The sequence below is a fragment of the Astatotilapia calliptera genome, chromosome 23, assembly GCF_900246225.1.
Source record: "Astatotilapia calliptera chromosome 23, fAstCal1.2, whole genome shotgun sequence".
Classification (NCBI taxonomy): Eukaryota; Metazoa; Chordata; class Actinopteri; order Cichliformes; family Cichlidae; genus Astatotilapia; species Astatotilapia calliptera.
This window is the reverse complement of record NC_039323.1, coordinates 19779673-19807394: the sequence shown is the minus strand read 5'-3', so window position 1 is coordinate 19807394 and position 27722 is coordinate 19779673. Positions and strand designations below refer to the sequence as shown.

The window sequence follows — 27722 nt, the reverse complement described above, 5'->3', positions numbered from 1 at the left end:
AAAAATAGTTTGTTAAAAAAAGACAAAAATGGTAACAATAAAAAGAAATACAAACGACAGGATTATGATCAATACAATACACAGCAAATGACAGTGATGTTGCCATGGTGACCACTGCCATATATATATATTTAGTATTTCTGTTACCTCCCTTGTCTTAAACGTCAATATTGGCTGTGTTTCATTTTACTAATGAGTCCACTCTCTTCCCTGTCTTCCTCATGTTTGAGATTCTCTCAGAGAGGATTTAAGAAAGGGCTTTGATGATGGCTGGCTATAGCGCAGGAGATAGAGCAAGGCATCTAATGATCAGAATGTTGGTGGTTCAATCCCTGGCTGCTCCAGTTGGCATGCAAAATATACTTGAGCAAGATACTAACCCTCTCCATCATCCATCAGAGTATGAATGTGTGCAGAAAAGTGCTAAACAAGAATCTGTTTATTTACCATGAAAATATCAAAATAGAAAGCGATGTCAGTTATGGTGGACTGCACAGCCAGATCACATGACCAACTGAGTGGTACAAATAACAGGAAACCTTCTCTTATGGCGTTAATAATCATTTGAATTGATAACTTATGATTTGCAGACTGTTTTATATCTTTTCATTGTCATCTGTACCACAGAAAAAAATCATATTGGAAAATATAATATTTATATCTAGTTTCTAAAGGATGGTTTAATTCTCCAAATGCCACCACTGACATGTTAAAGTTGAGTTATTTCATCATTCTAAATGTACTGAAAATAAAATATCAGCATCTTTCATACATCTCATGATGTGTTTCTGACTGAAAGAGCCAAATATGTACAGACTGAGCTGTTTCTCTAACAGGGGAACGCTAACTACACAGAGTCACTGACTCAAAGTCAAATAATAGTTTATTCAAAGGAGGGCCATAAATGTCGATAATACCCTTTGCCAAACCATCCGATGGAGCCCAGAACCCAAATCCAGGATAAAGAGGTTCAGTGAATGTGGTGTTGAAGGTGTGGAGGTGGATCAGAGTGTCAGAGGAGACTCTGTAGAAGGACAGAGTGCCAGCAGGACAGTCCACATACACTGCTGCTCTGTTAGAGACAGAGGAGGAGGAGGCGGACGTTTTTATGCTTCTGTGCCAGACAGAATGAGCATCATTAGAGCATCTGAGACTCCAGGACTGATCATTTAAACCAAACACACACTCATCACTCCTTCCTTTCCTTTTGATTCCTCTGTAACTCACTGATAACCAAGCCGTTCTTCTCCACTCAACCTCCCAGTAACAGCGACCTTCAAGCTCATCTTTACACAGCAGCTGAGGATACCAGTCAAATCTGTCTGGATGATCAGGATATAATGGAATCGATAAAACACGTGTCACCTTCCTGTTGTTGTCAGACAGTTTGAGGTTTCTGTTCACTGTGTTTGTGTCGATTGTGAGTTGACAGGAATCTGATGGAGAAACAAACACAATCCAGCTGCAGTTATTGATCCATCATCTGTTCATTGATTGACACTTTGATGATGACTTTTGACATCAGAGATGTGAATGAGTGATGTGACAGTTTGAAGGTGGTTAAATGTTTCCGTTTTTTTTTTTATGAATCACATTAAAAACACACTTACACTTCCTCAGACCTGGTGTCAGCCATCGGCCTCCAGCAGGCTCCACCCTGAAAGGAGGAGGGGGGTCAGACCAGCACAGTCTCTTTCAGCATGCACACGTGGACATTACATCTCTCTCATACAAATACTGATAGACACTGATAAAGGAAAAATCCAACTTTTTGACACATACACTTGAAGAAAATGTCTAAACTTCAAAAGAGCAAAAATGATTAGCACATTACATCATAATCTTTATTATTAAGCATGATGTCCAGAGAGCATTCAACATGTGCCACAGTCACAGTCAATTTCAATACACTGTGACATTCATTCATGCTGTCAGGGAGTGAGTACATATTAAACATAAAGACTGGGACTGGGTACCAAAAAAATGATTTAGTACAGGTAGAGTGCAGCAGCCAGTGCATCACATATTTTGAGCTACTGTAGCGGTCATAGAATATGATGTGATCCTCATGATCATTAGTGTATCCTTTGCTATCTTTGCTATTGCTTTTACAAAGGTTATGCTTCAGTCAGGATGGAATAATTCATAGATTTTATTTACTAGCTCCACGTATTAGAACACAAATCTGCAATTCCATGCTTTAGTCTGTAAACAATTATAACTGTAATAAATGAGACATGATACAACATGCCATTGTGATATGACACAAACAGCAGGAATAGCCAATGAGCTTAATTTACCTAAAATTAAGTCAACATTCCTGCTTCCTGCCACTCATTCTGAGAAGAGTTCCTCTTTCATCACCCTATAAAATCATCTATTATTTTTTTGTTCAGACTCTGTCTCTGTCTTCTCTCTGTTTGTTCTAAATTGACAATATCAGTGACTCTGTGACCGGTTAATTAACAGGTATGTTGTATTTTTCTGCATGTGGATGATCACTGAGGGACCTGCTTGCTTTTCATTTTCCCATCTGTGATGTGCTGCTACTTAACCTGAATGTGAATGGCAAGAATTCATAAATAATCAGATCAATGTGCAAACAGAAGCAGTTGCAGTTAAGACAAAAGGAAGCAATTGTCACTTCACTTTTCATTTGTTTCTGTTTTTGTATTCTCTTGCTCTGTTTCACTCACTCTCATTCTCATACTTGTCGTTTTCGGATTGCTTCTGTCCTCTGGCTGACCTTTATGATGTATAGATTTATTTCATATTCTCCTAACTGTATATAACAGTATATATCCTAACAAATATTTGTACATTTGAGAGTTCAGTTGAGCACAGTATGTAATGTCAGTGATATTTCACAATATGATGTATCACAGCATCACACTAAAATAATTATAGCATATGTTTACATGTTCCTTTTGTATGTGTGTTTAAAGGCTCATCATCTTCATTTATTTATGCAAAAATATCAATAACATTTGACTGAAGTGCTGGTTGGCTGCAGGACCACCGTGCAGGCTCTTTCTGGAGCTCTCAATGGCACAGTACATATCCTGCAGTGCAGGCTGCAGGGTAACAGGTTGTTAATGCTAGACCGGCTTTACAGTCAAAAACACCCACTAGTCTGGGCCTAACACCCCAACCGGTGACCCAGTTTGCTCCACCAGCTCCATTCCATTGTTCCTTAGTATTCGCTTTCTGCTGTAATTATTATTTCTTATTATAATTGAATTTGAATTTCAACCAAAGTTAATTAACTTTGACTTTATGTAACTGTGACTGTGTCATCACAAAGTCCAGAAGATCAATTTGATATTTTAGCACAAACAAGTCTCAGATGTAAACGCTCAGAAGCAGCAAACTAGCAATGCAAAGCCTATTTTTGTAGGTGGCCAGTTAGGTTGAGTGACCTAGTAATCCATTTATATTAACAATTCTTTTTTTCTAAGCTAGGCAAACAACCCTAATTCTTCCCCTAATTCTAGTTTATGCTAGAATTAGGGGAAGAATTAGGGGCTAAACATGTCCTGGGCGTGGTCTCTACACACAGATAAAACTTAATCTAAATAAAGGTCAGAGAGTAAAGATGTAAGTTCCTTTCCACACATCAGTTAGAACAGGTTGCACCATTGTTGTTGATAGAAAATTTGCCCTTTGAGACCCCATACAGACATCTACTGTTTATGTTAGACCAGAATGGGAAAAATGTTCCTACATGTGTGATTATTCAAATTACACTAGTTTCCAGCATTAAGTAATCAGACAGGGTCAGTTTCCTCATCTATCAGACAGTGTTTGTGGTTGTAACGGCCATCTACATACCTCAGAGTGTCCAGTCTTAGCTGCTCAAGCATCTTCACTACTGCCTCTCCTGGATTATTGTAGCTCAGGTCCAGCTCTTTCAGATGGGAAGAATTGAGGCTAAAAGCTGAGACCAGAGACTTGCAACCTTCTTCTGTGATCAGGCAGCCTGACAGCCTGTAGACATGACAAATACTCTTAGAGAATAGCAACACAGCTAAATGCAAACAGAAAAATTGCAGCCAAAAATCATTAAAAAATGACATGACTGAAGCAGTAGTTAAAAATAGCCATTAGTCAATCTAAACCTTAAAATCTGCAAATGATAAAAAATTAATGAAATAAAAATTAAGACAAAAAATACATAAAGTAGGGCTGAGACTGTTTCGGGTGTCATCAGCTTTGTTGCTTTTTGGTTCTAATGAAAATATTGGGCAAGCGAGACGTCTGACCAGATTATGACAGCAAATTAAGTCTATATTATAAAAGTCTTTATATCTTATATTACCTTGTGAGGACAACAAAAACATCTGAAATAAATATGTTCAATATGTTGGACAACTTCCAACACTTTATTTATACGTTTTTCATTTTTTGATCAGATAAATCGCACAGATTAGGATGAACAATATAATACAGTAGATAATTTAAATCACAACAGAAAGCCCTGCATTGCTTAAAGATTTGAAATAGTCATCTATTGACCATTTTAAGAATGCTGACCTGAGTGTTTCCAGTTTACAACACAGACTTTCTAGTCCAGAAGACAAAACTTTCACTCCAGAGTCCTTCAGGTCATTGTTACTCAGGTCAAGCTCTCTCAAACTGGAAGGCTGGGAGCTGAGAAGTGAAGACAGAGTTTCACAGCTTCTCTCTGAGAGATTACAGACACTCAATCTGTAGAGACAATAATGAGAAAAATAACAGCATGTTAAACTTTGTGGTCTGCACCTTTGAAAAAAAATATGATCTTGATAAAATATAATCTTAATTAATTAAACATGTTATTAAATAATTTATTAAATGTCATTAATTTAATTTAAAACAGTTATTAAATTATTTATTTCCAAATTAATTAATCAATGAGACATTTAATTAATAATTATATATTTAATTAATCAATTTTTGAAATATTAAATTAATTATTTAATGATGTATTTACTTAATTCATTTTAGCACTCCTGGCCCTGCTGCTTTGTTCATTAATTAATTTCATTTGTCACCCATCAAAGTCAAGGGGTGGGGTTAACACTGCCACTCCAGCTTGTGTAACATCTTATTGCTTACCGCGCACAGTAAATGAAGACAGTTTGATCTTAGACAACCAATTGCTATGGACTGGCGGTAGTGTTGACTTGGGACAACCAGGTATCTCAGAATGCATTTCAAATCACAAGCGGTAATGGTGCTGCTATAAACTGTAAATAGTGATGATGTGATGAAGCCCCATGAATGTGTCGAATCTTTCTGGCCAATTGCTTCACCAAAAGGCAGATCACACGAAGCCTTGTTTAACCGCTAATTTGGAAGTACTGACACCTGCTGGTCCTTCGATGTACAGCAGCCCTGTGATTTGATCTGATGCTCATATGTGTTAGACTGGAATTCTATGACACTGATAACTATAAATATGATAACTTTAAATTAACTAATTCGTACATTTCTTTTGTAATGAAAAATGTAAAGAGTCATATCGCCGGTAAGTTATGCCATCTGTTTAATTCACAGTAGCTTTTCCAGTAAGTATGGTAACCACAGACACTGATCCAGGCCAGACTTTGGGGAGTACCCCTCATGTCTCTTTGAAACTAAAAAAACAGTCATTCATGACAGTCAGCTGTGAAGCGAGTTCATTGATTGTCTTCTGCATCGATGAAAATGTCTCTCCTGTTTATCTCTCAATTCGCATTTATTATAGCAATTATATCATGTTTTATGTGCAGTATAGATATAGATAGTCACCAATTACCATTAATTGCTAACCTTCTAGAAGAGGTTGTGGCTAAGCAACTTATAGCAGTTCTAGACAAACACAGCCTTTTTGACAAGTTTCAGTCCAGCTTTCAGAGAGTTCACTCTACGGAAACAGCCCTTCTTAAAGTCTCTAGTGACATTTTTATGAGTAATGATGCAGGAAAATGTTCTGTTCTGCTCTGTTCTGGACCTAACATCGGCTTTTGACACAGTTAACCACACCATTTTGCTTGAAAGGCTAAAATATTGGGTTGGTATATCTGGAACTGCCTTGGAGTGGTTCTCCTCATAGTTACATAACCAATGTTTTTCTGTGACGGTCTCTTATTTCAGGTCATCCTCTACCTCCCTTACTTACGGTGTCCCTCAAGGTTTTGTTTTGGGGCCTTTATTGTTTTTAATATAGCTTCTTCCCCTCCAACGTATAATGAACCCCTCCGAGGACATTTCCTATCACTGTTATGCTGATGAGATGCAGTTATACATTTTTTAAGCCCCAAGATTTATCTAAGCTCCAGTTTCTGAATGACTTCTTAGATTCGATCAAACGTTGGATGGCTGTTAACTTCCTCAAACTTAATGAGGGTAAAACTGAAGTCCTTGTATGCGCTCCTGACAGATTTTTTACCCCAGATAGTGTAAGCCCTTGGTCCTCTTTTGGTCTATGTTAAATCCTCTATCAGGAATTTAGGTGTAACTTTTGACTCGACTCTCACATTGGATGGTCATGTCAAATCTCTGGTTCGGTCTTGTTTTTATCATTTAAGAAATGTTGCTAAATTAAGATGTATTGTATCTCGCTCTGAACTGGAGATTGCTATACATACATTTATTTCTTTATGCTTGGACTACTGTAACTCACTTTTTATTGGCTTCTGACCAAAAGATGAGAACTAAAGGTGATAGAGCTTTTGCCACTGTGGCCCCTGTTGGAGTGATTTTGATAAAAGTTGTCATTGTTGTACTTAAAATTGTAAACTTTGTCCTGAACTGCATGTTCAGATATTTTTCTGTCCCTCCTCTACATGTAGGATGATGGGGAGGCAATAGCTATAGTGTTTAATTGCAGGCACATTCTATGTAAGGTTCTGGTTTGCTTATTTAGTAAGGCATGTTTACTTCCTTCCATTTATGGGCTCACCTGTGCTTGTATATGGTGGACCATTAAAGGAGTTGAGCCATATAGGGGAGATGTACGGTGGCCCTGAGAGGCCAAACGGACTGCAACTTCAGAAAGCACTTGCAAAAAGAAAAATGCTGCAAAAAGGAAAACGCTGCAAAAAGAAAGACGCTGCACTGCAACTTCGAGAAAAACGCTGCACTGCAAAAAGAAAAACGCTACAAAAAGAAAGACGCTGCACTGCAATTTCAAGAAAAACGCTGCACTGCAAAAAGAAAAATGCTGCAAAAAGAAAAACGCTGCAAAAAGAAAAGCGCTGCAAAAGCACACAAAGCACAACGGAAATAGGAAAAAAGACAACGGAAATGTTCCTGGGGAGACAATAACCCGACGGACCAGTTGCACGAACCAAAACATGCTAACCAGTGCGCTAGGACTGGGAGACACTTCAAAGAAGTGGAGGAGAGGTAAATATGTTGTAATCTCATGATTCTAATAATACTACAGATATCTGGATTATATATTCAAAGATAATTCTAACAAAGGTAATGTTTAATGTAGCCTTAGAAATGAAGCTTTTTTAAACTCGAGAACAAATACTAATAAGTCAAAGTCATTAAGGAATATTGCAGTTAATGTGTTCAGGTTTTAATTTGGCATTGCCTTCATCAGGCAATGTATTGTCCATATTGTGGAATCCAGCTAGTGGGGCAAATTGGAGTTTTTTGTGGGTCCTGTGGAACTAACATTCAAGTTTTAGCACCTTTTATAGAGAATGGTAGCACTTCACTTTCCTAAGTTCTAGTATTTATTGCTCACCTTTTAATTGCTTCATAATGACTTATATACACCACAGTAGCTTCAGTAATGCGTGTTAAACTTTTTTTGGGGGGGATTATTATTGATGTGCCATTCCAAAGTACTATATTCATTTGCTTATTCTAAGGTTTTTGTATTGTTAAAGACTCTGTATGCAAAGATAAATCAGAATTCCAAAAACGAAAAGGCATGAACTGGTATGTACTAAGAACTGTATTCTGGTTTAAGCCTGCCACCGGTTCTATGGCATAATTTTAAAAACTAGTTTATGACTTAATAGGGCATATGTACACAGTGACGAAATTCTTCTAACTTCTCTAATTTTGCTCATTTTGAGTTGTCAGCATAGAGGTCTTAATGAGAGTGATAAGTCCTGAATCCTGGTCCATGTTCTTTGAGCTTTTGCTGGCCTTTATTTAAGCACACATCAAGAAGATTAAATACTTGAGTCATGTTTATTGAGACTTGTTTCAGATGTGGTATTTTTTTTAAAAACACTTATTAAGTGCATTTGTGGATTCCTGCGGTCGTAATTATCTTTTCATGTTTTCTCTTCAACCTTAGGCCCAGTCTCAGTCACAGACATCATCAATAAGTATTTCTCTGAGGGCCTGTTACGTCTGGTTCGGTTTGGGTAAGACGGAAAAACAGCCGAGTCCGTGTATGAGTCTGAGAACATTAAAGAGGAGGCTAAAAGATGCTGGAATGACTAGAAGGACAGACTTTACTCCCACTGACATTGTCATTTCCACTGTTACACAAGAACTGAGAGGCTCAGGTCAGCTTCTGGGTTACAGATCCATGTGTCAGACACTGCGACAAAAGTATAATCTGAAAGTTAAAAGAAATGATGTAATGCACATACTCTCAAGACTAGATCCATATGGTGTTAAGCGTCGCTGTAAACGCAGGTTTGTTCGAAGAGGATATTTTTCAGAAGGACCAAATCAAGTGTGGCATGTGGATGGTTATGATAAGCTGAAGCCCTTTGGTGTTGCTATTAGTGCATGTGTCGATGGATTTTCAAGGAAAGTTATGTGGCTCAGCTGTGGCAGCTCAAATAATGACCCAGGTATCATTGCAAAATATTATATGGAGTGCTTGTCACGGTTTGGTCAACTTCCAGCATGCCTTCACAGAAAATGGCACAATGGCAGCCATTCACTGTGCTTTAAGATCAGACCATGGAGATGAACTTGCAGGAGCCCACAGTCATATGTATGGTACCTCAACTACAAATCAACGGATTGAAAGTTGGTGGTCTTCGTTCAGAAAGCAAAGGTACATGGCTTTTAAAATATATTCTGAAACTAAAATTGAATGGTTCTGAAGGTGTTTCGTGGTCAGCGATATACTTTTTTTTGTGGGTGGGGTTTTATACTCAAATATTAAATTACAGTCACAAACAAAGAAAGAAAAACATAGTCACCTACACATTTTTCTCATGTGATGCACAACTGCTTCAAAATATATAATAAATGGTTTGGTATACCAGTGACATTTGTTTGTATTAAAACAACTCACTCAAAAAGAAAATCCTACTCAGACATTCCACAAAAGTCCTAAAAAGGAACTATAAAAAACAACAAACAAACTGACATTCAACATTTTAATAAATTATTATGAATCCTAGAGGCAATGGCATCAGTAAAGATTGATGTATTTAAAACTGAGTAAAATTTATTCAAATTTGTGTGCCTACGTAGTACCAAACTAACATCTAGATCAAATAGTTTACCTGTAGGGAGTCATATAAATAAAAGAACAAGGGTTTCTTCAAATTTGAGAACTGTAATATTAGTAATTTAAGAACATTGATCCAACATGACAGAAATTTGTTAGAGGAGGTCATTCGTTTCAGACATTTCTTCGACTTTGTGTGCCAAAAAAAAATACTACTGTTTTCACTAGCTTTTGGATTTCTGTGTGGTATCTAACAAGTGATAACAGCTTCAGTGTTCATGGAGAAACAAAATAGTACATTTATATGGACAGACCTGTATATTACAACTTTTCTTAAGTTCAACCGCCAAATGCAGGAATAACAGAAGGATTAATCATTTTGTTAAATTTTGTTATTTGTGTGAAGTTGCTTTTTTTTTCCTGCAGTGCATTGATGAAACACTTCAAAACATGTGAATAAGCTTTTCTTTGAACGAAATTGCGCACATTTCAATATTCTTAAGATTACGACTTTTTTTTTAAAGAGGACAATTACATTGAATTACTTGTGTTATTAAATTTTATATGCCTTGTCATTCCACCATTAGAACTCAGTTCTGGAAGGGAGGAAAGGATCTTTTGTAAAACAATCCCTATAATTGGACAAATTAAATAACTGAAAACAAAATGTTAATTTCTAATGCTTGAAACCCCTTTGCTGGCAATGACAGTCTTGAAGTCTTGAACTCATAGATATCACCAGATGCTGGGTTTTCTCCTTTTTAATGCCCAGTGACTTTACTGCAGTGACTTTCATTTGCCGTTTGTTTGTTGGCCTTTCTTTTTTTTAATTCAAAACATTTTTATTGAGTATTTGTGGATATAGTTTATAAAGAAAAAAAGAAGACGAAAAACACAAACTGTTTACAATGAATACAAAACAGAATTTCTCATGTTGGAACATTGTTTTCCTCTCTTATTATTTACCAAACAAGCAATGAGAAAAAAGAAAAAGAACAAAAACAGAAAACAAAAAGAGAGATCCCCCCCCCCCCCAAAAAAAAAAACAAAAAACAAAAAAACAACAACCCCATAAGAGCCACACAGAAGTTAGCTACACCATCACTGAGCTCCACGTTCCCGTTAACACAGACAGACATCTGACCACTATGGAGAAGCAAATCCGTTAGACAGCTGGAACATCCTTAAGTTGAAGTTAAGAGAAGTTGTCCAGAAAGAGACATTTGTTGGCCTTTCTGTCTGTAGTTTAGTCTTCAACAAGTGAAATCCATGCTCATTTGGGTTAAGATCAGGTGACTGACTTGGCCTTTCAAGATACTACCACTTCTTTGCTTTGATAAACTCCTGGGTTACTTTGGCTGTTTTGGGTCATTGTCCAACTGTATTATGAAACACCACCCAATCAGTTTGACTGCATTTATGTGAGCAAACAATACATCTCTGAACACATCAGAATTTATTCAGCTGCTTCTGTCCTGTGTCACATCATCATACTTTTTTTTCTAGCCATCATTCTGGTAGACGGTGTTCTTGGTTTCATCTGTCCAAAAAACATTTTTTGTGCTGGCTTTTTTAGAGTCCAATCTAGCCTTTCTATTCTTGAGGCTTATGAGTGGCTTGCACCTTGCAGTAAATGCAGTCATTTGTTTATGGTAGCCTTGAATATCAATACGCTTACCTCGTGGAGAGTGTTTGTTTACATTGTTGGATGTTGTAAAGGGGTTTCTCTTCAACATGGAAATCATTCTGCAGTCATCCAGCACTATTGTCTTCCCTGGACGTCCTAATATTGTAGCAATTTCTCAGATAGGCTTAAGGATGGCTTGTTTCATGGAGAGCTCCTTTGACCATATGTTTTCTGTTCACAGCAAAATCTTCCAAATGCAAGCACCACACCTCAAATCAACTCCAGGCCTTTTATCTGCTTAATTGATAATGACATAAAGAAGGAATTGCTCACACCTTCCCATGAAATAGCTTTTGAGTCTTTTAGTCCCTTTAAAGTAGCTGAAACTCCTAAATCCTTCATCCAATTTGAATATGAGTACCCTCAAATAAAAGCTGAGAGTCTACATATTATGTCCATGTTTCCATTATATAAATAATTAAATATATATATAACTAAACAGGTAAAAAAAAAAAAGAAAAGAAAATTTGTGTCTTATAAGTGTGTGCAAGGGGAATGCACTGCCCACTGTACTAAAATCCACTGAAGTGCAATCTGTGTGTCACATTGTCAAAGGAATGCGCATGTATGAATTTGGGAATTTAGAAAATGTATAAATGTTGCTCTACTTGATTCTGATCTGCTGCTGAATCTCTTTTATGCTGATGGAAATGTAGAGTTTGATCTGTGACACACTGAAACATTAATCTCTTATTGGGCTCTTCAGTGTCTCCAAGAACCTGGGCCTGTTGCATGAAGCCTTGTATGCATGCTGGATGTTTGTGTAAACAAGGTATAACATGTTGTCCCCTCTTGTTGCAAAGTCAATGTTCCGATGAAATTTGGGTAGAACTGATTTAAGTTTTGCATTATTAAAATCCCCAGCGACAATGAGGAAGCTGTCAGGGTGGGCTGTTTGCAGATCACTGATAATCTTGTAGAGTTCACTGCGTGCTCCACTAGCTTTAGCATTAGTGCTAGTACTAGGTGGGATGTAAACAGCAACAATGATCACCACAGTAAACTCTCTTGGGATATAAAACGCCTGCATCTGACTGCTAAGGCCTCCACAAGTTCTAAAAATTGCACAGACACAATTGGAGCATTCCTACTCCAGCTGTTATTGAAGTAAACACACAGTCCACCGCCATGTGTCTTGCCGATGATAGGGGGTCTCTGTCGGCACGGTAGCTATCTAGCCATTTAGCTGGATAGCGTGGTCTACGATGCCTCCGTGTAGCCATGTTTCAGTAAAAATAAGAACAAAGCAGTGCCTTGTTTCTTTCCTGGAGTTTATTTGTAGTCTCAAACAGTCCAGTTTGTTTTCTATGGAGCACATGTTGGAGAGTAGTGATGGAAGCGCGGTATACCGGCATGGATACCGGCTCGCTTACTGCACTTCCACTTCCTCGCCGACACCGTTTTCGATGGACTTCCAGGCGGACGCTAAGATGTGGTGGTGCTGTAGCCCGTCTGTTCAGAGCTTGCAGAATGCTGCAGCAGCGCAATTTCTCCACTTTGTCTCCATCTGGTTGAGTTTAATGGTGTTTTCCTAAATCCAAAAGTTGTTGGTGGTTATAGAAGTGTTTGACTGTAGTTCCGACGTACATTACAGCTATATAATGAACCAGGACTCAAGTAGAACTTGAGTAAAAACACGAAAATTGCACCATGATTTCGACACGGTGTGGCCGCTGCGACCTAGCACACCACCATCATGGTATTTACCGTAATACCATACCAAGAGTAAGGATATGTCAGTACAAAAACTAAATGTAGCTTTTATGTTGCAGATTTCAAGTCAAATCATAAACAACATAATCTGACCTGAGCGTTTCCAGCTTCCAGTTTGTAGTCTTCAGTCGAGAAAACAGTAGTGTCAAACCTGAGTCTTGCACGTTGTTGTTACTCAGGTCTAGATCTCTGAGCTCACAGTCTTCTAGTTGAAGAGAAGAGGACAGAGCTCCACATGCTCTCTCTGACAGGTTACAGCTATTCAGCCTAAAAAGATATATGTATAATAAGAAGAATGGAATAGCAAGAGTTTTCTGTTTGTAAACTGAATTTAAATTATAAAAACATCATGACTTACAGAGCTTTTTTAGAGGCTTTGACAACTGGCAGCAGCCTCAGAAGAGCTTCCTCTGAAGCAGAGTATTTCTTCAGGTCAAACACATCCAGATCTTTTTCTGATGACAGTAAGATGAAGACTAGAGCTGACCACTGAGCAGGAGACAGTTTATCAGTGGAGAGACTTCCTGAACTCAGGGACTGTTGGATCTCCTCCACTAGAGAACGATCATTCAGTTCATTTAGACACTGGAACAGGTTGATGTTTTTCTCTACAGACAGATTCTCACTGAGCTTGTTCTTGATGTACTGAACCGTTTCCCGATTGGTCTGTAAGCTACTTCCTGTCTGTGTCACCAGGCCTTGCAAACAAATTTTATTAGTTTTCAGACCCAAGAGAAAACGAAGGAACAAGTCCAGGTGTCCATTTGGGCTCTGTAAGGCCTTGTCCACAGAACTCTGATAGAAGTCGTTCTCTGTCTGAGAGCTTGTTTGTTGTTCTTCCAGCTGATTGACTCCGGAGTTGATGAAGGTCAGATGGACATGAAGAGCAGCCAGAAACTCCTGAACACTCAGATGGACAAAGCAGAACACCTTGTCCTGGTACAGTCCTCTCTCCTCTTTAAAGATCTGTGTGAACACTCCTGAGTACACTGAGGCCGTTCTGATATCGATGCCACACTCTGTCAGGTCTGATTCATAGAAGATCAGGTTTCCTTTCTGCAGCTGATCAAAAGCCAGTTTTCCCAGAGACTCAATCATCTTCCTGCTCTCTGGACTCCAGTGTGGATCTGTCTCAGTTCCTCCATCATATTTGATCCTCTTGACTTTGGCCTGAACCACCAGGAAGTGAATGTACATCTCAGTCAGGTTCTTGGGCAGTTGTCCTCCCTCTGTGGTTTTCAGAACATCCTCCAGTACTGTAGCAGTGATCCAGCAGAAGACTGGGATGTGACACATGATGTGGAGGCTTCGTGATGTCTTGATGTGGGAGATGATCCTGCTGGTCTGCTCCTCATCTCTGAATCTCTTCCTGAAGTACTCCTCCTTCTGTGGGTCAGTAAAGCCCCTGACCTCTGTCACCAGGTCCACACACTCAGGAGGGATCTGACTGGCTGATGCAGGACGTGTGGTTATCCAGAGGCGAGCAGATGGGAGCAGGTTCCCCTTGATGAGGTTTGTCAACAGTACATCCAATGAGGTGGACTTTCTTGTTTCAGTCAGGATTTTAGTTTTGTTGAAGTCCAAACTAAGTCGGCACTCATCCAGACCATCAAGAATGAACACAACCTGGAAGTCTTCCAGCCTGCAGATTCCTGATTCTTTAGTTTTAGTAAAGAAGTGATGAACAAGTTCCACCAAGCTGAACTTTTCCTCTTTTAGCACATTCAGCTCTCTGAAAGTGAATGGAAATATGAACTGGATTTCCTGATTGGCTTTGTCTTCAGCCCAGTCCAGAGTGAACTTCTGTGTTAAGACTGTTTTCCCAATGCCAGCCACTCCCTTTGTCAGCACCGTTCTGATTGGTTCATCTCTTCCAAGTGAAGATTTAAAGATATCTTCTTGTCTGATTGTTGTTTCTGGTCCCTTTGATTTCCTGGATACTGTTTCAATCTGTCTGATCTCATGTTCATCATTGACCTCTGCAGTCCCTCCCTCTGTGATGTAGAGTTCTGTGTAGATCTGATTCAGAAGAGTTGGGTTTCCTGCTTTAGCGATTCCCTCAAACACACACTGGAACTTCTTCTTCAGTTGGGCTTTAAGTTCACGTTTATAGAGTGGAGCAAATATTTCTGAAAATAAGTAATTCAGATAAATTAATTATTATATAATAAATATCATAGCCTTTCAGTACCCCGAAAGGATAAATGAGTGAATAGATATTGGTCCATTTCTTGAGATATTAGGAAAGATCAATATGCAATCTTTAGAGAAATTCTCTTACTGCTCTGCAGATGGTCAGCCATCTCATGCTGCTTAAGTCTCCTCAAGAAGTGTAATGTGATCTTCAGAAATGCTTCTCTGCAGCTCTTTCTTTGATCTTCATCCTCACCTTCAAACATCTCCTTATCCTCCCTCTGGCTTTTTATGGTTTCTGGGTCATCTGGACTCAGAACCTTTTTGGTTTTCTTCAGCTCATTCTTCACAAACATCATAATGTTGTCCTCCAGCCGCTGGAAAAGAAGACCATATGAGTTACCGAGCGGTCTTTCTATACAGGCGCTATGGAGAACATCCTCACACAGAACATTGCATCCTGGTATGGGAACAGCTATGTTAAGGACCAAAAAGCTATTCAGAAAGTGATCCGTACAGCAGAACGCTGCTGCAGGGCTGGCCTCCCCTCCCTACAGAACATTTACACCAGGAGATGCTGGACTAGAGCAGCTCAGATACTGAAGGACCTGTCCCATCCCAGCAATACACTGTTCCAACTTCTGCAATCATCTGAGCCCTGAGTCTCAGGCCATCCCCCCCATTCACAACGGCACAAGACACTTTAACACACCATTTAGAAAATGTACATTCTCAGATTTGAATGTAAATTTCCAGATTGTTTTATTTTATTTATATAATATATATAACTCACTCACTTATTGGATATAATGTCATCTTTGTATATATTCACTCCCAGTATATAATGTTCTCTCTCTCTTGTTTTTTTGCACAGTCGAGCGTATCATGTTACATTTCACTGCGTGTTGTACTTCTATAACTATGCAGGTGACAAATAAACAATCTTGAAATGCACTGGTTCTCATACAGCTCTTCTACACTCTGTGCATTCAGAGCACTTTATACAACATGCCACAACTTTAACACTCTGATGGTTGCATCAGAGAGAACTTTGGGTTTAGTATCTTGTCCAGAACATTTACCAGCCAAGGTTTGATCCACCAACCTTCTGATTAGTAACTGACCTGCTCCCCTCCTGAGCTACAGGCACCCCCAAATGGACTGAAATCATGGAACCAAAAATCTGATTCATATTGGACACAATGACAATCCACTGGTCTACAAAGTGCAGCATAGAGGTGACCGAAAAAAAACCACATGTAAAAGTAGTAGTACAGACCATAAACACAGAGTCCAGGTGTGTTTGACGCTGCTGTGCAGACTGACCAGTGGAGACCTCTGCTCTCTCCTTGTCCACTCTGTGGAGAAGTAGTGTATAATTAGGTCATGTTATGTCTGTCCACACACAGACGCAAGGTCCATGAAGTGATGTTTTGATGGGTTCAGTGAATACAATGACTCCCTGCAATGGTGAAGCTTTGCTAGTCCTGGTGATCTCACTGAAAATTAAAAACTCAGTTTTCAGATGTCTGTAGCTTTCCGCTCAGTTTTTTTTAGTCCCAACAGCTCTTACCATCTCGTGCATTAAGCTTTCCCTCCATGCTGAGATGCCCTGGAGCAAGGTACTCTCTTTGCACCAGTGACTGGTTTGAAGTGACAACTTTCTGACTTTTTAGCCTCCAGGGGTCCAGAGTCGACTGCGGATTGAAACTCAGACTCTGGGGAGGCCCTGGAGAGAGTTACTGTCTCTAAACAGGCCAGCTTTTGAGGAACGATTACATTATTTATGGGTTTGTCTCTCTACTTACAATGGACGAATGAAAAACAATTCCCTTCGGATAGAATTGATTTAGCTTGTCGTACTGGAGGAGCAGGTGACACAGGTCACCGGGCTAGTGGCTGCTGAAATAGAGGCTGAACTAAGGGCAACTGAAGTAAAGGTTGAAATGACAACTGTGGTGGAGTTGGAGACTGAGCTTGAGGCCGGGCGGCTAACTGAGCTTGAGGCCGGGCGGCTAACTGAGCTTGAGGCCGGGCGGCTAACTGAGCTACAGGCTGCTGTGTAGGTGACACTGGAAACTGGGTTGAAGGTAGCTGAGCAGTAGACTGAACAGGCGATAAGCAGTCATTGTCCTTTGCCGTACAGAACATAACCCCTGAGTAAACAGTCCCACAGTTCAAACCAATACTATTGTCCTGTCCACTCACCACAGCCGGCCGCTCTGAAATCCCTAGGTCCGACTGTGGTGAGGAGCGTTGACGGCGTGAGCGCCGTTTCCCTTGTGAAGGCTGTGTTGACAGGCCGGGCAGAGCATCCTCCATCAGGACAGGCAGCGAAGCATGAGTTGCAGGGTGGGTGGTAGCAACCGGGGGGTGAAGACAAAGTTCGTTCAGAACAAAATTCTGTGCGAGTGGATGAAGTGAGCTGAGCAACCAGGGGAGACCAGAAACTAAGCGCTGCAGCCGATTAGCTATGGCCTGACGGAATTCTCTCCCCTCGTGCTCCAGCCATAAGTTGATTAATTTATCCACAGAGTTAATAATATCCCCCCCGAAGCTCCTCGGTCGGGTTGAATGCTGCTGGGTCCATTGTGGCCGGTTCGTACTGTCACGGCTGCCGAGGTGAGCCGTGTGATGTTGGAGGGAGAAAGGACCCAAAATGCAGGCAGTAGATGATAATGCTAGTGATGTTTATTTACAAAGTGGCGTAGTGGCAAAACAGGCAATGAGGGATGACAAAACTAAAGAAACCTAAACTGGGAAAACTAAACAACAAACCTTAAATGATACCAAACGGGGTGAGAGGCAGAGAGACGAGGAACAGGGCACCGTGGAACACAGACAAACCGGCAACAAGCAGGAGAACACACAGGGCTAAAATACACACAGCAGTAATCAGGGGATGAGAGACAGGAGGGCAACACACCTGGGAGAAATCAGAGCCGACGGGACAGGGGAAACGTAAACTGAACACACTCACATGAGACAGGGACCTTCAGAATAAAACAGGAAACTCAGACACAGAGAACCAGACAAGGCACTGAACTAAAAAGACAGGTTCACAAACAGACAGTGTGACACCATAGACAGGCAGAACACAGAAGTGGGATCAGGGCAGGCACAGAACAGAAACCTAACAAATGGCAAATCATAACAGAATACATACTCAGAATAAACAAACGCATAAAGAAACACAAAACCCTGAGTCGGCAGGCTCAGGACCATGACACTATGTATGTATGTGGTTTTATGTCACGACGGCCAATACAGGTTAAAGGACTCAGGTGCAGACACCACTCTGAAGCTCGGAGGATGAGCAAAAAGCAAGATTTTATTTCAGCAAGCGAAGGTGACACAAGGGAAAATAGTTAAAGGCAAAAACACTAAACAAGAACAAAAGGCGAGAGGAATAAATCTAACCTCAGGAGTTACTCAAACTAAAAACTAACATGATGCTACAAACTCAGGGGACTAAGAAAGTGAGATTAAACACACTCTATGGCAGGTAAGAAACTCAGTCACTCTTGGTGGCGCTGTCACTTGGTGTTCGCTCTCTCTGCGGTAGAGTATCACTTCCAGTTCCTGCTCAAACACAGTGATGTTTTTGAGTAGCTTATCTGCTTAGCAATTTAATTAAAAACTTTAAATACATTCTTTTTCATAGTATAATCTTCATGTGTTTCATCCGAAGCACACTTTCTGTGTACTCACTACCTAATTTATAGCCAAAGTTTTCACTCACTGTGTCTGTACTGTTTTGCTAGCTTAGCTCGTAGCCGACTCGCTACCACCATGGCTACTTCACCTGTCCCTTCTGCACTTTCCTGCTTATTGTGTCAGATGTTTAGTTACTCCTCGGCCTCCTTTAGCAGTAATGATACTTGTAACAAATGTAGCATATTTGCAGCTCTGGAGGCCAGGATTACTGAATTGGAGACTCGGCTTCGCACCTTTCATTCACCTGTAGCTACCCAGGCCCCTGTAGCTGGTGCAGCCGAAGATAGCGTAGGCCCCGCTAGCTGTTCCCCGGCAGACCCTAAGCAGCTGGGGAAAGAGGGCGGCTGGGTGACGGTGAGGAGGAAGCATAGTCCTAAACAGAAGCCCCAGGTACACCACCAATCTGTTCATGTGTCTAACGGTTTTTCCCCACTCGGCGACACACCTGCCGGGGGTCAAACTCTGGTAATTGGTGATTCTGTTCTCAGACATGTGAAGCTAGAGACACCGGGAACCATATTCAGTTGTCTTCCTGGGGCCATAGCAGGCGACACTGAGGGAAATTTAAAACTGCTGGCTAAGGGTAAACGTAAATTCAGTGAAATCATAATTCATGTCGGCAGTAATGACACCCGGTTACGCCAATCGGCGGTCACTAAAATCAATATTGAATCAGTGTGTAACTTTGCCAAAACAACGTCGGACTCTGTCGTTTTCTCTGGTCCCCTCCCAAATCAGACCAGGAGTGACATGTTTAGCCGCATGTTCTCCTTAAATTACTGGCTGTCTGAGTGGTGTCCCAGAAACAATGTGGGCTTCAAAGATAATTGGCAAACCTTCTGGAGGAAACCTGGTCTTGTTAGGAGAGACGGCATCCATCCCACTTTGGATGGAGCAGCTCTCATTTCCAGAAATATGGACAAGTTTATTAAACCCCCCAAAATATGACTATCCAGAGTTGGGACCAGGAGTCTTACACGCCTCTCTGCAGCTTCTCTCCTCCTGGTACCCCCCCCAAAAAAAAAACCAAAAAAAAAAAACCAAAAAAAAAAAACCATCTCCATCTCCATTATGTCAGCTCCCAAACAGACAAAAGATAAACTAAAAACCAGCAATAAACAACTTAAACATAAAAAATCACAAAGAAAGATCTATACAGTATCCACATCTGAACCAAAGAGTAAAACAGTGAAATGTGGATTATTAAATATTAGGTCTCTCAACTCCAAGTCTCTGTTAGTACATGACTTAATAATTGATCAACAAATCGACTTACTCTGCCTTACAGAAACCTGGTTGCAGCAGGATGATTATGTTAGTTCAAATGAATCAACACCCCCGAGTCATTCTAACTACTAGAAATCTCGAAGCACAGGCCGAGGGGGCGGTGTGGCAGCAATTTTTCACACCAGCCTATTAATCAACGAAAAACCAAGACAGACTTTTAATTCATTTGAAAGCCTGATGCTTAACATTGTCCACCCCAGCTGTAAAACTCAGAAACCAGTCTTACTTGTTATCATCTATCATCCACCTGGGCCTTACACAGAGTTTCTCTCTGATTTCTCAGACTTTTTATCTGATTTAATGCTCAGCTCAGATAAAATAATTATTGTGGGTGATTTTAACATCCATGTAGATGCTAAAAATGACAGCCTCAACACAGCATTTAATCTGTTATTAGACTAAACTGGCTTCTCTCAAACTGTAAAAGAACCCACCCACCACTTTAATCACACTCTAGATCTTGTTTTAACATATGGCATAGAAACTGAACATTTAACAGTGTTTCCTGAAAACCCTCTCCTGTCTGATCATTTTCTGATAACATTTACATTTACAATAATTGATTACACAGCAGTGAAGAGTAGACTCTATCACAGTAGATGTCTTCCTGAAAGCGCTGTAAGTAAGTTTAAGAATATAATCCACCCACTGTTATCATCTTCAATGCCCTGTACCAACACAGAGCAGAGCAGCTATCTGAACGCTACTCCAACAGAGGTCGATCATCTTGTTAATAATTTTACCTCTTCACTACGTACGACTCTGGATACTGTAGTTCCTGTGAAAACTAAGGTCTCAAATCAGAAGTACCTGACTCCGTGGTATAATTCTCAAACACGTACCCTAAAGCAGATAACTCGTGTGCTGGAGAGGAAATGGCGTGTCACAAATTTAGAGGATCATCATTTAGAATGGAGAAATAGTTTGTTGCTTTATAAGAAAGCCCTCTGCAAAGCCAGAACGTCTTATTATTCATCACTGATTGAAGAAAATAAGAACAACCCCAGGTTTCTCTTCAGCACTGTAGCCAGGCTGACAAAAAGTCAGAGCACTGTTGAGCCAACAATCCCTTTAACGTTAACTAGTAATGACTTCATGAACTTCTTCACAAATAAAATTTTTATTATTAGAGAATAAATTACCAATAATCATCCCACAGATGTAATATTATTTACAGCTACTTTTAGTACCATTGATGTTAAGTTTGACTCTTTTTCTCCAATTGATCTTTCTGAGTTAACTTCAATAATTACTTCCTCCAAACCATCAACGTGTCTTTTAGACCCCATTCCTACAAAACTGCTCAAAGAAGTCCCGCCATTAATTAATGCTTCAATCTTAAATATGATCAACCTATCTCTAATAATCGGCTATGTACCACAGGCCTTCAAGCTGGCTGTAGTTAAACCTTTACTTAAAAAGCCATCCCTAGACCCAACTTTCTTAGCTGATTATAGGCCAATCTCCAACCTTCCTTTCATATCAAAAATCCTTGAAAGAGTAGTTGTCAAACAGCTAACAGATCATCTGCAGAGAAATGGCTTATTTGAAGAGTTTCAGTCAGGTTTCAGAGCTCATCACAGCACAGAAACAGCTTTAGTGAAGGTTACAAATGATCTTCTTATGGCCTCTGACAGTGGACTCATCTCTGTGCTAGTCCTGCTAGACCTTAGTGCAGCGTTCAATACTGTTGACCATAATATCCTATTAGAGCGATTAGAACATGCTGTAGGTATTACAGGTACTGCACTGCAGTGGTTTGTATCATATCTATCTAATAGACTCCAATTTGTGCATGTAAATGGAGAGTCCTCTTCACACACTAAGGTCAATTATGGAGTTCCACAGGGTTCAATGCTAGGACCAATTCTGTTTACATTATACATGCTTCACTTAGGCAGTATCATTGGAAGACATAGTATCCATTTTCACTGCTATGCAGATGACACCCAGCTCTATCTGTCCATGAAGCCAGGTAACACACACCAATTAGTTAAACAGCAGGAATGTCTAAAAGACATAAAGACCTGGATGGCCGCAGACTTTCTGCTTCTTAATTCAGATAAAACTGAGATTATTTTACTCGGCCCTGAAAATCTTAGAAATATGGTATCTAACCAGATTCTTACTCTGGATGGCATTACCTTGGCCCCCAGTAACACTGTGAGGAACATTGGAGTTATTTTTGACCAAGACATGTCCTTCAACGCACATATTAAACAAATATGTAAGGCTGCTTTCTTCCATTTGCACAACATCTCTAAAGTTAGAAATATCCTGTCTCAGAGTGACGCTGAAAAACTAGTTCATGCATTTATTACTTCCAGGCTGGACTACTGTAATTCATTACTATCAGGATGTCCTAAAAACTCGCTGAAAAGCCTTCAGCTAATCCAAAATGCTGCAGCAAGAGTACTGACAGGGACTAGAAAGAGAGAGCATATTTCTCGTGTTTTGGCTTCCCTTCATTGGCTTCCTGTTAAATCCAGAATTGAATTCAAAATCCTGCTCCTCACATACAAGGTCTTAAATAATCAGGCCCCATCTTATCTTAATGACCTTGTAGTACCATATCACCCTATTAGAGCACTTCGCTCTCGCACTGTAGGCCTACTTGTTGTTCCTAGAGTATTTAAAAGTAGAATGGGAGGCAGAGCCTTCAGTTTTCAGGCCCCTCTTCTGTGGAACCAGCTTCCAGTTTGGATTCGGGAGACAGACACTATCTCTTCCTTTTAAGATTAGGCTTAAAACTTTCCCTTTTGCTAAAACATATAGTTAGGGCTGGACCAGGTGACCCTGAATCCTCCCTTAGTTATGCTGCAATAGACGTAGGGTGCCGGGGATTCCCATGATGCATTGAGTTTTTCCTTTCCAGTCACCTTTCTCACTCAGTATGTGTTAATAGACCTCTCTGCATTGAATCATATCTGTTATTAATCTCTGTCTCTCTTCCACAGCATGTCTTTATCCTGTTTTCCTTCTCTCACCCCAACCGGTCACAGCAGATGGCCGCCCCTCCCTGAGCCTGGTTCTGCAGGAGGTTTCTTCCTGGGTAAAAGGGAGTTTTTTCTTCCCACTGTCCCCAAATTGCTTGCTCATATGGGGTCATATGATTGTTGGGTTTTTCTCTGTATCTATCATTATAGGGTATACTGTACAATATAAAGCGCCTTGAGGCGACTTTTGTTGTGATTTGGCGCTATATAAATAAAATTGAATTGAATTGAATAAATACAAAATCAGAATATTACTATGGGAGACTATGAACAAAAGCAGAACTACGAAGCACTAAACTATACTAGAGCAACTGTCATAAAACATGAAAGGATGAAACGAGTGCTTTAGCAGAGTCCAAAAGGAAAAGGTCTCTTTAGCAGGCTGGGGAAGCAGCCAGGGAACCCGACATCGGGCATTTTCTAGAACTGGCGCCGTGAGCTGCGGGGCAGAAGGAGGATTATGGAGTTACGCTCACAGAGTCACTGTAATAAGGGAGAGCAAAGTTAAAGTGAGCCCCAAGCAACAGTCCAGGGAGAAAGGGCAATTTGCAATTATCGTACTTTTGCAGGCGGAGGCGAGGCTTAGGGGTAGTAAAATCCAGGCAAGGCTAAACCAGTCAAGATTCACTCACTGGAAAACCGGGCAAGGAGGTAGTCAGGTTAGTAAACCCCGAAAACAGCACGCAGGCCAGTGGCTGTGTGAAGGGAAGGAAAAATGACGGCGTGATCCAGACATCCGTGAGACTGCAGCGAGTAGAAAGACAAGATTAGTTCCAAAAACTGCTATGAGGAGAACTACTTAACTGTGGCTTTCACTAACAAGGGCTAGCTAACGTTCTGGCGAGAAGTGTTTGTTGGTGGGCGGATTGATTGAAATATCAGTTGTATCGATACTAAATTGGTATTGGATCGATACTAGCCTGGTGAGATCGATTATTTACTTTAAGTTCCGCTCTTGTTTGCAGTGCTGTGGTTTCAGCAAAGACGAAACAGCCAGGTCACCGGATTAGCCGCTCCTGTGTCAGCGCAGAGCAGGCACACTTTGCTCCCCCTCCCCCCTCTTGTGTTTAGATTTTGCACCATTACGTGACTTAGATGCACAAAGCAAACAAACAAGCAACTTGCCAGCTCAGGTTCATCAGCACAGAGAAAATACAACAGAAGAACGGCAGAGAGGAAGAGGAGCGCAATGTGGCTGCATTTTCAAGTCGAAAATGAGACAACTGCAAAATGTGGGATTTATAAAAAGCTTGCCAGGTATAGTGGAAACACTACCATTTTATATAAACATATATAAAAAAAATCTGTCCCATCTGCTCTGCCCCAACTCCTGAAACAACCTCAAGCTCGTCTGGAGGGGCTGCTTCATCCCCACCTGCAGCAAAAGGTGGGATATGGGAATAATTTCACCCTAAAGTCCTAGCATCTCAGCAGCATCGGACAACTGGTACTGATGCCCTAATTGAGATGTGCAGGTACTCTGAGGAAAGGCCAGTTCCTTGGGCATAGGATCCACTACTTTGGTGGAAAAACAATGAACAAACATTCCCATCTTTGAGCAAACTTGCCAAAAAATACCTGGCAATGGTTGCAACATCAGTGCCAGCTGAGAGGATTTTTTCAAAAGCAGGGCAGTTAGCGAGTAACAGACAAAGTGCATTACAAGCAAAAAATGTTAATATGATACTGTTCTTGAACAAAAACCTGTAGCCAAAACCTTTGTTCTGCACAGACTAACTAAAGGCTTTGGGGGTTGTTAAGTTGTTTACATATTATTTATATTTTCACCAGTTGTTGTTGTTGTTTCTGAGAATTTTAATTGTAATTTTTGTATTATAGTTTCTCAACAGTACTTGCTTGTTTTGCTTTGTTTACTGGTTTGCATGCACTTTTTAATTAAGATTTTTCTAAAAAAAAATTATAATAAAGCATTTTCTATTTAATTATGAACTTTGTCCTGATTATGTCCTGTGTTTTAACTATTTAATAATAAAAAAGTAAACATTACAAAAAAAAAACACTTAAGGTCATGAAAATTAATTGAGATTTAGCAATTCAATGACGCATCCACCTTATTTACTGAAAAGTATCCGTATCCGTATCGGCAATACTGGCCCGTATTTACTTGGTATCGGATCCAAAATATGCAGTATCACACTCCACTAGTGTTTGTGAGTGCTGGTCTTAAAAGCCTGTCGGCTGATTACTCACAGGTGCACAAAGCGAGAGGGGGTGTGGCGACTCTCCCCAATGGTGGATTCACTGGCACGCTGGAAAACCCAGCACTCACTCGGACCATGACAGTTTTATTGTAGCAAAATTAAAATCGACTTCTCGTCTGGTCTTCATAGTTTCTGAGGGCTGTCCATAGAAGCTCTCTGTCCTTCTCCTGTAGGTCTTCTTGGCTTGTTTGATGCTTCTCCTCAGGTTGGCTGTGGTAGTGCTGTACAGAGAATTGGTCTGATCAGAGCCTGTACTTTACTCTTCATCCAAGGTTTCCAGTTAGGAAGAACCCAGATGGTTTTGGTCACTGTCACATTCATTACACAGCACTTAACAATTACACAACACCTGCTATTTGAAGATGGACCAGTCTGTGAGATTAAAACAGTCCTGTAGATGGTGGAGAGCATCATCTGGCAATGTTTTAATGACCCAGATGCTTGAAGGAGTCCGTTTCTTTAGGCAGGTGTAAGCAGGGACGAGGAGCAGATAGAGGTGATCAGATGGTCCTAGGTGGGGGAGGGGTGTCGCTTTGTAGGCCTGCTTGATGTTACTATACACATGGTCCAGTGTCTTGTCCTGAAAAACTAGTTCATACATTTATTGCTTCTGGGCTGGACTTCTGTAATTATCATCAGGATATCCTAAAAACTCCCTGAAAAGCCTACGGTTGATCCAAAATGCTGCAGCAAGAGTATTGATTAGAAAGACAGCATATTTCTTCTCTATTGCCTTCCCTTCATTGGCTCCCTGTTAAAGAAAGAATCAAATTTAAAATCCTGCTCCTCACATACAACGTCTTAAATAATCAGGCCCCATCTTATCTTAATGACCTTGTAGTACCATATGACCCAAATAGAGCACTTCACTCTCAGACTGTTGGCTTACTTGTTGTTCCTAGAGTATTTAAAAGTAGAATGGGAGGGAGAGCCTTCAGCTTTCAGGCCCCTCTTCTGTGGAACCAGCTTCCAGTTTGGATTCGGGAGACAGACATTCTCTCTTCCTTTTAAGATTAGGCTTAAAACTTTCCTTTTTGATAAAGCATATAGTTAGGGCTGGATCCGGTGACCCTGAATCTTCCCTTAGTTACATTGCAATAGCACGAGGCTGCCCTGAGTTTTCCCTTGCTGTCTTCTTTGTAGTACAGTTTCCCTATGTAGTTACTTCCTGGTGCAAAGTGGCTGTGATGATGCTGTGATAGCTTATCACTATCAGAGCTCTATGATTAAGACATGTAAGAACACCTATTTGTATTCGTTGGCACTATATCAAATACGTATGGAGATTAAGCCTATGTTTGAATTCTGTTTGAATTTTTACTATCGCTCAGGCTGTTAAGCATCACTATAGCTTCATATCTTTTTTTCTCTGCCAGCTGGAAATTTATTTGAAAAGTTAGGTGGAAAGTTTATTGCTTAGTTTCACCAAAGTAAGAAAGAATTATAATCCATAAACCTTCATAAAGACAAACATCTCCCCAGAAGATTGAGCACTGCTGAAGTGTCATTGAAGAGGAGAAAAAAATATTTGTCCATCCGGCAACACCTGAAACACCTGAATGGAAGTTCCCACCTACACTGTGTTTGATGCAAAGCACAAAGGAGACACGTGCATCTGGAGTCCTACAGACACTCAGCCTCTTCACTACAGAAACCCCTTCTACAACATCCATTCTTTACACTCTGACTGCTGTCTTTGTGGAAACATTCCAACACACACCACTTCACACATGAACATAGAAATGTGTGTGAAAAAGAGGTGAGCTGATATTAAACATGATGGAGGATTTATTCACATTTATTCACAATGACATTTAGATACACATTACCTCTTGGCAGGAGAAGGACATCCTTTAAATTTTTCACCAATATCTTTTGACTGATGGCTCTTTAAAGACGCACAGCTGGGTTCAGGCCCAGGAGATTCTGGCTTCTTACTGATCCTAGAAGTAAAACAATAAATGTAAAAGTTTCATGAGACAGATGGAAAAACTGGAAATATTAAATTACTTACATGATGAACAAAATTACTCAAATCAGAAAAAAATGATGTAAAACAAAAAAAATTAAAATGAGAATACTTAATCCCCCAAAACATAAACAACCAGAAAAAAGTAAACTACTTACTCTTTGTCACATAAAAGTTCTTTTTTAAAGTCAGCACCAATATCCTTCGACAGGTCACTCTTTAAGGAAACACAGCTGGGTTCAGGTCCAGGTTCTGGATTAGTTTTAGGCTTAGGTCCAGCAGACCCTGGTACACCGTGCACCTCTGGGCTTTAAAACAACATACACATAAGTATGAGTGTGAATAATGAATAATGATGGAGCAGTGATGTGAGTGCTGAGCTGTGACATGGAGAAGAGTCATGGACAGTTAGAGATGGTCATCTCACCTCTGAGCTGTGGTCTGGCTCTCATGTTCCCCACACAGAGTGGTTTTAGAGGGAGGGACTCCCTCCTCTCTGTCCTCACACTGATCCATGCTGCTGAATTCACATCCACATCAGCTCACACACAGTTTCTACCTTCACCTACAGAGGAAACACAAATCATTCATG

At 40.3% G+C, this 27722-nt stretch overlaps 1 protein-coding gene across 2 annotated transcripts; it reads right to left on the bottom strand.

The window, feature by feature from the left end:
• Window positions 1-363: 363 nt before the first annotated feature.
• Window positions 364-27583, bottom strand: LOC113015721 (protein NLRC3-like). Of its 2 annotated transcripts, XM_026157906.1 has the most exons (10): window positions 27558-27583; window positions 27289-27433; window positions 26991-27104; window positions 16219-16297; window positions 15088-15316; window positions 13165-14935; window positions 4534-4707; window positions 3832-3987; window positions 1611-1657; window positions 364-1436 (listed from the first exon to the last, which is right to left on the bottom strand). In XM_026157906.1, the coding sequence occupies exons 1-10, from the start codon at window positions 27580-27582 to the stop codon at window positions 844-846; spliced, it is 3333 nt and encodes a 1110-aa protein (XP_026013691.1). In that variant the 5' UTR covers window position 27583; the 3' UTR covers window positions 364-843. The 2 variants fall into 2 exon arrangements, with proteins under 2 accessions (XP_026013691.1, XP_026013690.1); XM_026157905.1 differs by lacking the exons at window positions 364-1436; window positions 1611-1657; window positions 3832-3987; window positions 4534-4707 and adding exons at window positions 11294-12624; window positions 12900-13073.
• Between the last annotated feature and the right edge of the window lie 139 nt (window positions 27584-27722).

Coding starts and splice junctions, on each gene's coding strand:
- LOC113015721 (XM_026157906.1), bottom strand. CDS start 27,582: ATGAGAGCCAGACCACAGCTCAGAG. Junction 15,317..16,218: donor ACCTGGACTCTGTGTTTATG/GTCTGTACTACT, acceptor CTTCTTTTCCAG/CGGCTGGAGGACAACATTAT. Junction 4,708..13,164: donor AAAGCCTCTAAAAAAGCTCT/GTAAGTCATGAT, acceptor TTGTCTCTACAG/ATTGAGTGTCTGTAATCTCT.